Raw genomic sequence first — 12069 nt, 5'->3', positions numbered from 1 at the left:
TAATTGGAGGTTGCATCACCGCGAGTCTCAAATACTAACCCGGTACCCCAAAACTGTTTTAAAACCTCATCCCATGTTGTTTTAAAACAATATTAATGTAAAGGAAATGCATTACATTGTGTTAATAGTACTGTACTATGTAATTAGTACTGGACATACTCGTATATAGTTTTTGAATGTAGGTATGAATAAATGGGTTTTTGAAACAAAATACTATGAATTTATTCGTATTTGTATTGGCAAAGTCATGTATTATGGCTCATAATGATGCAATACACATGCTGTTTAATTTCTGATATATATTTTTAATGTCCATTTCTTCATGGGCAAAAAAAAATCTTTGAATTATATAGCATACTTTTAACAAACAATATGTTATACAGTATATGATTGTGTTTAAAAAGAGAACGTTTATATGTTCCTTTAAAGTCATTATAAGGGGACATATAAACTGTTATATTTTATTATTATTTATTATATACTGTTTACAAAAGAAGATAAATCTTCTTTCTGATTGTCATTACCACAGTGATGCTGATAAATAGGAAACAAGTCCTGAAAACAAAATCATTTGGTGTCAAATTATGGTTATTTTTTATTTTATTTATCCATTTAATTATTTATTCATTAATTTATTTTTCCAGTGGTCTTAATGTTACAAAATCTTTGGGTTTAAAATCTTAATATTGAAATGTTCCTGCATGTCATTGTAGTTGTTATAGTAAGTTACTTTTATCCTTATCTACTTGTTAATTGTGTTGATGTGTTTATTGCGAACTGTTATGTTTGATGTGCAGGTGAGAGTGGATCAGATCAAAGAATATGTCCTAACATATTCTATCTCAACTCCAATATTCTATGGGGAAAGTAGTTGCGATTCCGTAATAGTGTAGTGAATTATTGCTTATTATTATTATTATTATTATTGCCCAACTATTACTGTTGTATAAAAGAATTGATAATATTAATGGTGCCTCATATAATTCAATTTTTTTTTCTAAGGAGGTATTTTTCTTTAACCATACATACATTATGTACTTATACAGTATGTTACCATATGCTTATATTGTTATACTTTTTGATTTATATTAATATAGTAGGATAGAAGTCATGTAGCCATATAGCCCTGTATCCTAGCCTATGTTCGGTTATTTCTATTTTCTGTACATCGTCTGCTCTGGGGTTTTCTCTTCATGGATATAGGTCCATGTTATAAGGGATATTGAATTGATGCTAGTAGGCCTATTTTAATGTAGAGTTGATACTAAAGGGAATGTACTACATGTGGTGTTAAATCATAATCGAAGGTGATTTGGCCAAAGGTGAATCGACTGCTTTAGGCCTACACCTACTAAACTGATACCAGATAAGTCAGTTGCATGATACAGTATTTGGATTGTGACTACCCATCTGTTGTGTCAAGATTTTACATATTGACTTTAAGTCTGAGATTTGAAGAATAACTTGCTTGTGCATTGTTTTAAAGCTTTAGCTCTGCTAATAAAGAAGTACCTATTGTATATTATGTGTTACTACTGAAAATTGCCAATTGCTACAGAAATTTAGAGTTTGATTACTGAAATAGATTTTATCAACTTGTTAAGTCTGGTACAAATGTGGTTGGAGAATAAAAAATCATTCATAATAATTTATGTACAGTATATATTGTACAATAAATAAAAACTGGCTTTGGCCTAACCATCACTTTGTATGTGGTACATAGCTAGATACTGTCAGCGCCATTTAGGCCATCTGCATCCATGAAAGAAATTTTTTCTTTCACTTTGATTGTATCGCATAAAGGGTGCTTCCTTCGATTTTTCATTGCCGTACTATGCTTTTGTTTTGTATGCGTGATTGTGTGGATCGGATACACAAATTATTTTAGCTTTAGTTTTCTTAGCCAAACCAATCTTTAATTGATTTATTTTGTTGAATTTATTTCACTATATGCTTGGTTAACATTTATGTAACCAATAGTATTTATTTTAATAGTCATTGCTTTGAATAACATGCTTTGTTTGGCTGGACAAGGATGCCAATGTTATCATGATTATACTGTATAGGGACTACACTTTATTTCCTTTATTTTATAAGAGCACAGAAGCTGAAATTGCTTAAAGATGAAGAACAAAATATGAGGCTGTTATTATCAAATGTTTTTTTTATATAGAAAAGCAACACATCTTATCTGTAGGTCTGACTCTATATAGATAACATAATTTTTATGTTAAAAAAAAACTGTAAAAATAAGAACATCTTGAGCCTGAAAGGCTTACTGGTTTTTATTTTAAAAAAAGGTGTATGCTTCAGTGTACAAAGCATTAAATACTAGTATCAGTTAACATGCCAAACGTGTGTATTGTGGTCTATTTGTTGTCTCCTCTGAATACTAGAAGTAAAGGTCAATAAGAAGAAATTTATATCTTCATAATGATAATTGGAGAAATACGATAATATAGGCCAACACATAAAGTAATCATACTGTCACTATCAATATTTTTATGTGTTAATCCAATACAGACAAAAAATATACTGTTTAATGGTATGCGACTATTGTTCTTTGGGATTACGCTTCAGGCAATCGTTTGTTCCTCATGCAATTCGTGTTAAACATAGGCCTATCTATATCATGTTTAAATAATAATAATAATAATAATACAGGAATTTATATTATATGTGGTTTAAGTAAAGTATGTATTCGATGTTTATATAAGCACAGTTTAAGAATGACAGATACCCTTATTGGACAGTGATATTAAGTATCTGATATGATTTTGTGATTGATTTTGTATTATAACTTTATATGTTCCTTCAGTGGTTTTAAGTTAAAAAAGGGACATATAAATTTTTATATGTTCCCCTTATGGATAATAAGTGGACTTATAAACTTATTGTTCCCTTATAGCATTATATGTACATAAAGTAGACATATAATGCATTATAAAATGTTCCTTTAAAGAAAGGGAGACATATAAACAATGTTCCCTTAGTGTAGGTCTAGTAGTTAAAATACTTAAAGGGGACATTGTAATCTGAGTCAAAGAGTTTATATCTGTTATGCATAACCTGAAAAGGATGAAATTGAAGTAATACCTGAGTTTTATATTAAAATCAACATTTATGCAGTTTTCCTGTCAAAACCACTTATAATCGTGTTTATATGCTTCATTTACTAAAATGTCGCCTAACAGTTGAGTTTTCACGATGTCCCCCAAGAGTAGATTTCGTAACCCATTTAAAATTGCAAGGAGTGTCATTATGCATTTATTTGCTTTTTAGGCCCTAAATCTAATTTTCTCGCTTATCCATGTTGCTGCTGATTTAAATTAAATTTTAAATTCAATTTACTGTAGGACTTTTAAAAATGCATTTCATGTCCATGGCTGTCAACATTAGAAAGTGCATATATTTTATGTAGGGCTTGTACTAATTTTGGCCGGAAAAACATATGCCTATACGATGAGTAATGCAGGCTTAACTGAAAGTTAACTTTTCAAGCGTTTGTATTGGTAGGAACTGGTCAATGCCTACCCAAAAACGTCAAAACAACATGACAATCCTAACTTTATCTTAATGCGTATTTCTTCCTAGTTATCAATCAACGCCATCAGGCTAAATTCCCAGGGGCGTCAACTCTGACCTGCTGCATGCACACAGTAGCCTTTTAAAAACAGAACATAATCGATGAGCAGTTCTGCAGAGCGTACTGCTCCCACCCTCCCGCTTTCGCGGGAAGTTTAGTTGATTTTATTTTACGAATTATGATTTTGCTCTTGCTGTTTCGTATTTGAAGAATTGCCCAAGATGTCTGGCTCGCTACCTTTGTTGTACCACGCCGAGAGCTCATTTTATTCACAGAGGGTAAGTTTTTTTAATGATTTGTTGAGTACAGTACCCTGCTGTGGTGTTGGTATGGTCACGCGGTAGGCCTGATGATGATGGCCTCATAGACCTACCTAGGCTAGCTAGCAGCATCCAATGAATACCTCCTCCGCGGGTCCGTCCATTTGATGTTAGATGGATCATCTGCACCTAAGGGCCTGGCTAGACCTCTTGCGATAATTTTGATATTGTAATTTCAAAATCTATACTTAGACCTATTACTAAGTACTACCTGGTACTACTAGGCCCTAGATTTCTTTTGGTGTTATATAGCCTAGCTGGGGCATATTTTGATTTTGTGTGCATTTTCCCTTGGCTTGATTTTAATGTAGTGTCCCTCCCTCTCCTCTACTAGGCCTAGTTCTTTGTGAGTGCCCCCTGAACAGGCCCTCAAGCTAAATTTTATGTATTCTTTTTGAGTCTTTCAATAATAAAGTGTTTTAAAAAGGTACTATACAGGCCCATACACAGGATTTTTATTGGGTGGGTGAGTGCGAATTTGTAGAGATTGAATCAAAATAGCTCCGGCGAGAGGGTTGCCACCGCCGTGCCTAGGTGGAAAAATTCTGCTGGGACCGAGGGGGTGGAGCGCATGCATTTTTTATATGTTTGAGGTCTTATTCAATGGATTTCTGAAGATGCATATATTAAAATCAGATCCAGGAATTTGAAGGGGGCAGGGGCATGCCATGGATGGACTTTCACTGATGGAGGTTATACCACCTCAGCCCCACAATAATCTTTCTGTATTGTTTTTGACACTTCTTTGTGTATATTTCTTGCTCTGACATTCGCTATGGCGAACAGTGCAATGGTCTAAATCTGCGCCTGCTGTATCAAGATGATTTCAAAGCGAGAATAAGATGATTTTAATGAAACCTACTGTAGAAGGAAGATGAGTTTGAATCATCGACATGCAAGAGGAAGGGAAAACACTCAAATTCCTCAAAAAGCTTAAATACAGTTAAAAGACATTGCTTGTACTATGAATTATAGGCGGTCCTATTTGGAAACTGCTCTGATTGGTCAAGGAGGTTTGATGGATGAATTTCTGGAATGTGTTAGTGATTTTTGAATTTTCTAACCCGGAAAATGTGGACCTTTGGTAATTTAATTGGTGCGTATACACCAGTCGCACCCCCACCCTACGTACGGGCATGAGGTATACTTCATGAGTTCATGAGTAAAACAATTTCTTTTTACATTGCGTGGGTATACATTCTTGAGCAGGCTAAGCATTAAATCAAACACTTCACTCAGGAATTGAAGAAAAGTCATACAGAAAAATAGAAGATGAAAGCTTAGTGTAGGTAACATTTGACAGTGTAGATGATGAATTTTTTTTAATTTTTATTTACGAGAATGACAAAAATGTTACCTGTCTAGAAATAAACTAATAGATATATACATTCATGAACTGAAAGAAGCAAGTAACCATTTAGGATGTGGCAGTGACAGCCCCTGCAAGGGCCCCAATCTTAAGAAACCACAAGGGCACCAGGCATTACACCACTACTAGTAGCAGTAGTAGCATGCCCTTTAGACAGTCTTAAATTTAGGTAGCTCACAGAAAATGCCTAATTCCCTTTCTCTGGTAATAAAGATCTAAGGTTTGTAAGTCAGGGAATTGAAGAGAATTGTGCACATTAGCAGTGGTTATCCTATATGGAATTTTAATAGATATTAACAATATCCTGCCGTGATATAACCAATATGTAATGAATCCTACTAGGATCGATACTATATTATACTTCTTATGGTAATATTAGGGAGGAATAGAAAGCGAAACTTAATACTTCTGCACTTGGAAACTTTTGGTAATAATACTTTCTACTCTCAACGAGCAATAACTAGAACAATACAAGCCCGTCGCCATTACATGTTGTATCTGGAATGAGAAGAGGTATCTGACCTAATTGGCTGCTGAACCGCCTGATTGGACCATGTTCAAATATAACTCAACGACAACTATAGCCGTGATGGAATGAAAATCTGGGAAATATTTTGACAGTTTCTCTAGTGAATTAAAATGGTCATCAGAATTTTGTGGTTGGTAAAAACAAAAATTGATTTAGCGATAAAAGAGTGTAAAGAACCAATAAAAACAGAGAAATTAGAGAATGATTTAAAAAAAAAACAATACAGTAATTTTCAACAGCAGTGTAACATTAGAAAACTAAGAACAGTCACTTTGTATGACTGCCTGAATGCTGAACAATACGCAGGCCATATATGATGGACGATTCCATTATTTTCTGCCCTGTGCCTGAATACTGAACGATACACATCTTGTGTATGATGGGCGATTCCATTATTTTCTTTTATGCTCAAGGGTAAAAAACTGAACTTTTATGAGCTTCACCTTGTCCTTCGACCTTTTCTTCCTAAAATTTAATCGTATCTAAGATTATTATGTACTATTCCACAAAATTTTATGATCAATTTCTTAGTTTTTGTGCAATCCTGCTAACAGACAGAAAGAGAGACAGCGGTGAATATATAACCTCCTTTGGCGGAGGTAAAAATAATGCTATTAAGAACAACTAATTTAATAATAATGTTTAACAGTGAATTAACTTTGAAAATGATGCTTATCAGGTTTTATTGGTTGTTTGTCTTGTCATGGAAGGGTACCCATTTGCTCAGCAAATTTTTAGTGAGACATACAAACTTTATCTGGAGGATCGATTGCACCCCCTTATTCCTCTAGATCAGGAGTGGGCATAAAAATGGGTCGGAGGGCCAAAGTAAATATAAAGTAAACACCGAGGGAAGGTAAAAATGGATAATGAATTGTAATAGACGTAAGCGATGCTGGAATAGAAAGTTGTTTTTCAAGTATGTGCAAGGGTAAAGGCCACTGGACAGATGGGAGTTAGTAATGTAATTTTCAGGCACTAACTTGCACCTGTCTGCTCAGTTGTTCCAAATGTCTGTTGGTGAAAGGTAATTTTAACGAAAACTGTTCACTTAACTCCTTTTATCAAACACCGGTGAGAGTCAGGGTCCTTGACATCTACAGATATGAACTGATTTAAAAGAATTGCGCTGAGGAAGTCAATAAACAAGGAATTTTAGGTGACTCATTGCAATTTTTAGGACAGGAGCAGGAACGAGGGTTTGTCCAACAAGAGGAGCCAAGTTGTCTAACATGAGGTCTGATCATTTTTCATGAGGCCAGCTTAATTTATTATACATTTATTATACCAAACAATTTTACAGAGTATAATATATTAGACTCATATAGAGCTTCATGCCAACTAGGCATCTATGTGTGCTACGTTGTTATCCCTGGTCATGTTTATCAAGCACATAATATAGAACACATACTCAGCTCCCTTTCTATTAACACTCTGGCTGCCAAACACAGAGATCTCCGTGTTTGCCAACGCAACGCTCGACCGCCACACATGGAGATCTCCGTGTTTCAGGTTTTTGTAGGGAATCCGATAGATGGGGTAATTACCAAAATGTACTGACAATTTGAATTTGAATTTGAACACTATATTCCGTCCGGACTGTAAGTAGTTCGCTATTTGTTTGTTTACATTAGTGTTGTGCGGTATTGATTTACTTTCACGAAATCGCTATTATCTCAGCTTCGTTATGCAAAATTACGTAAATCTCCAAAAGTGAGTCATTTTACTGTTACGGGTCACCGATTGTGATTAGAATAAAATGTTTGGTACCATTGTAAAGCTAACATGTTTGTAGTTCTTGTAGTGTTCACTACATGCCAATCTGATCACATACACACTCTCAATGAGCTTCGGAAAAGTGTTAAAATTTGCTAAAATGTCTGGCGGTGGCTGATACTATTTTTTCAAACCGCTGGCGGTCAGAGTGTTAATATTGCAGTTTTAATCAGCGCATTTTAGGCTATCAATACGGGCTCACAGACATAATGATGACAGCATAATATGGAACTGAAAAAACATAATGAAATAAATTAATACATTATTTGGATCAATGTTTACTCTTGCAGGCAAGGCTTGGTTTAGCCGAAAAGGGCGTGAAGCACCGCCGGTATCATGTGACGCACAAGGCTGGCGAGAACCTGCTACCATGGTTCATGAGGCTGAATCCAAAGGGGGAAGTACCCATAATGGAGCACAACAAACGCCTCATCATAGATTCAGAGGCCATCTTGGATTACCTGGACCAGATAACACCAGATGGTTAGTACATGGTTACAAATGGGGGAAGAACAAGTCGGATTGGCTGTATTTTATCACAGGAATGTAGATATGGTGCATGGATTTGGGTGTGCAGCTTTGAAGTTTCCACTCAGTCTAAATCTAATTTCATTGCCCTTCACCATATTTATTAACTCCTTGTCCATCCTTAAATGTCTACTACCCACCCTCAGTTTTCACTACAGCTACAACCCTATTATTGTCTACTTAAAATATTTTTTTAGATTATTAAAATAAACTATATTTTAAGTATTGTTTTTTTCAGACCAGATGGTTTTCTTTTGATTTATAAGATTTATTGTTGATATTTCATTGATTTAATATTTTACATTTTTCCAAAAAGTACCCAGGTTGACCCCTGATCTGACCAGTGAGGAAGGGCCGAAGGTGCACCACTTCAAGAGCCTTTTGAAGTCTGTCAACATCCGTGTCCTGATGCTCGGAAGTAAACATCATGCTGATAAAATCGGAGCTGTGAAAGTGAAAGACTTCAATTCATGGCTGGCACATTTTGTCAAATGTGAGTCCAGTCACTGCAAATATTATTATTTAATCCCAGGATATAAGATGTTCAATCCCTGAGGGTTGCCAAGGTTTTTCTCATGGCCGTCAAATTTTAACTCCCTCAACCAGCCCATATACTAGGCTATTTATCTCCCAAGGTCCAAATGAGTCAGCTTTGAAGGGTATGGCTAACTATTATCGCTGTTGTTGTCAATTTGACAATTTCTGGTGCAAAATCACACCAAAGATATTCTGTCTAAATGCCAAGACAAAACATTTTGGAAATGCTACCAAATCCTGGAAATTCTATTAACTGCCTTTTATTTCTAGTACTGTAACACATACCTTCCAACCATCCTATTTTTTTTTTAATTTTCAAAACCTGTACAAATCAGGACATCTTGATTTTCTCAGTCTAGTTTATGTTATAATTTTATAACAGTTCCTTTCAAGTGGTGGCCTACGAGTTAATATTATGCCGCTAGAACAAGGCTAAAATAATGTTTTTGCAAGGTTTGACCTAGATTTCTAACCTTTAATAATTCTACATTCTATTTTTTGATGACTAGGCCTATATTGCCCTTCAAATTGTAGCTACAGTATGTATTTAATTGAATTGGAAGAAATATTGCAGCAAATTACAAAAAAAAAATTAATAGAAAATGTGTTCAGGCTCAACCAACGTGTACAGACAGTTATTTATATCAGTAAATTTTTAAAAAATAACTTGGCATTTCGGGGGAATAGCCACCTCCCCATAGACCCTAGGTGGCTTCTTTAAATTGGTTCAAGTTACAAACTGAAGCCTGTCACAATAAAGGCCAACTCAGACAGCGTCAGCCGATGCAGCCCGACCCGATTTATCGTCGGGGACAGTCTTAAGCCGTCGTGAGAAATATTAAACGTTTAATATTCTAGGATGCGACTGCCCCCGACGCACACCATCGCGTCTGCGTTTAACTCACACAGACCCGACGCGACAACAAATCACGTCCGACGCTGTCTGAGTTGGCCTTAAAGTTGAGAACCCCTGTTTTATAACAATGAAACATATACTGGTATATCTTAGCGTGTGGGGCAGTGTGTAAGTCTTTCAATCGGAAGGGAGGGGTTTCGAGAGTGATGCTCGTCACACTGCTTGTTTCCTTGGGCAAAACACTTTATCTGCATTTGCCTGTCTTCACCCAGGACTATAAATGGGTTGGTACCTTGTAGGAGGTGAATGATTCAAGATGAAATTAGTAGTGCAGATAACACGCATAACTAGGAGTACTCCCCAGGGAACGGAGGAGGTTGCATGTTGTGCAAAATTAATTCTGCATCCAATGACCAGGGAAAAAGCACCTTGAGCAATTTTCTGAATATGTGTGATAAATTCTATAAAATAACAATAACTTATTTTATGTTATTTTACTTTTATAGTGAAACATTCTAAAGGCATCAAAATTATGAAGTGGCATTCAAGAATAAATCCCGATCTGAAATTTGCATATGATGCCAAAATTGCAACTTATGAAAAAACAGCCAGCGGAATTGAACTAGAAGTAGTTTTAACAGAAATAAAACATTGTGATGAAGTTTTTGATGAAATTGAGGCTCAGCTTGTTCAGTGTAATAAAGATGCTGATGGTAAGCATATTTTAACTTCTTAATCAAGACTTTTTTCACCTAGTTTCGCAAATCAGATGGGCGTTGATATTTTAAATTAACCTAACATTTCATATCGGCATGTAAAGCTCGGTTTCCATGCAATTGCTGCACGGTCACTACAGCGTTTTCACTGCAATCCTTGCACTAAGTAGCTGTCCCACTCACATTTTATGTATTTGTCAATATCATTTTATTTTTTATTATATCTTCTATCTAGATACTTCAGGTAGCAGCAGCAACAATTTACTAAATAAGAAAATAATATTTTTCCCCTACTTTCAAAAGAATTTTCCAAAATGTGGTTCGCTAAAGGTATAAAAAGTCTTATCCTAATACCTCACACTTCATATCATTTCCTATAGCCAGAGCATATGAACATTTTACTGTTCGATTTTGTGTGTATGTTTTTTTCTTCTTTATCTAGTTTAATTCTTCGGTTTTAAATAGTTAGCTCTTGGACCAAATGTAGGTCGCTACAGTACTTGATCTAGTAGCGTGCATAAAAATTACAGTACCTTGGACATTAGCAATGTCAAGTTCTGTACTAAAAATTAACGTCATTATTTTCATATCCTTCCGGTTTCCTTTTGCCAATTGGAAACCATTCGCCACATTTGCTATGTGTGTCTTAAACCGTTAAATGAAAGTTAATTCGCCAGTCATATAATGTATGCCCTAAGCAATAGTGGTTAACCTACATTTGTTGCTCTTTCCCCATGAGGGGTACACTGTAGCATGTGAATGCTTAAATGTGCTATGAAATTAGTCTGCATTTAATTGCATACACAAGTAGGTATTCCTGTGAGCAGAGGTACTTGCACATGTAGGGTGTATTTTTAACTGAATGACCGACCAAGCCTTTAGGCAAGACATTTTTCAGGAAAAAAAGTTTTTCTTTATTTTTATTACACCCGTCGCTGCCTTGAAATCTCCAAAAATAAGAATTTCCTATTTCTATTCCTAATTATATAAATTTAAAGCATTAAATCATCCTGTTACTACAGTGTACGCCAATAAAATTTAATTTTTATTTTCTCTTCCGTCTGAGTCTTTTTTTGGCAAAAGTATTTGCCAAATAAGAAAACAAATATATAACAATGTGATTGCACCTTGAGTAAGGGCTATGGGGGCATCAAGTAAAACCTGTATATAGTAGTCATGACATGCCTTAGTTAAGGTGTGATGTCATCATGACCATATTAGGAATGTTGCATGTTTTTGGCAATTTAAATGTGATCGTCGGGACAGGGCTTAATATATTTTTTGCTTCATATTTTTTTTTTTATAAAAATTCTCTCCCCCCCCCCCCCAAGCATCTTCATGTATTCGACAAAATAATGTTTTTTCTTCCCCTCCTCTGAAGGATCTTCGTAAGTTTTACAATATAAAGTATTAAAGTCTTGCCTCAGCTTTTTTATATCATTTCACAGTCATTATTCTGCCAAAACCGAATATAACCTATTAGTATATAGGCCAAGGAAGGGGAAATATGAAAATTGCTGACATTAATTATATGCTATTCCAGTGACTGAAAATTAGGCCTATTGCTTGCAAAAAAAGTTGCAACGGCAGCAAAAAAAAATGATATAAGCAGGAACAAGAACCTAGTTAATTTTTTTTACATGGCCTTGATAGTATGTTGTAAAAACCTCTTAAGAGATATGGTTTGTAGAAGATGACATATATGTTGAAGCTTGCAGTACACCACGTAGGTAGTTCTGAAAAGAAATGTTGTAGTTGAGAAAGTCTCTTTTATATATACATATATATATATATATATATTTACTTTATTACATATTATGTATATATATATATATGTATAATTATATATATA

At 34.9% G+C, this 12069-nt stretch overlaps 1 protein-coding gene across 1 annotated transcript in view; it reads left to right on the top strand.

Moving 5' to 3' along the window:
* The first annotated feature begins 3672 nt into the window (after window positions 1–3672).
* LOC117104803 (ganglioside-induced differentiation-associated protein 1-like) overlaps window positions 3673–12069 on the top strand; it is a 10689-nt gene continuing 2292 nt past the window's right edge. The window contains exons 1-4 of the mRNA XM_033245651.1: window positions 3673–3864; window positions 7871–8063; window positions 8425–8601; window positions 10008–10214. Of these exons, the coding sequence (XP_033101542.1) occupies window positions 3808–3864; window positions 7871–8063; window positions 8425–8601; window positions 10008–10214 (634 nt within the window). The 5' untranslated portion in view covers window positions 3673–3807. The remainder of the gene's footprint in view (window positions 3865–7870; window positions 8064–8424; window positions 8602–10007; window positions 10215–12069) is intronic.

The sequence above is a fragment of the Anneissia japonica genome, unplaced genomic scaffold (genome assembly GCF_011630105.1).
Source record: "Anneissia japonica isolate Jap-2015-1 unplaced genomic scaffold, ASM1163010v1 scaffold2834_len698180_cov181, whole genome shotgun sequence".
NCBI lineage: Eukaryota > Metazoa > Echinodermata > Crinoidea > Comatulida > Comatulidae > Anneissia > Anneissia japonica.
This window is presented reverse-complemented; position numbering and strand designations above follow the sequence as displayed.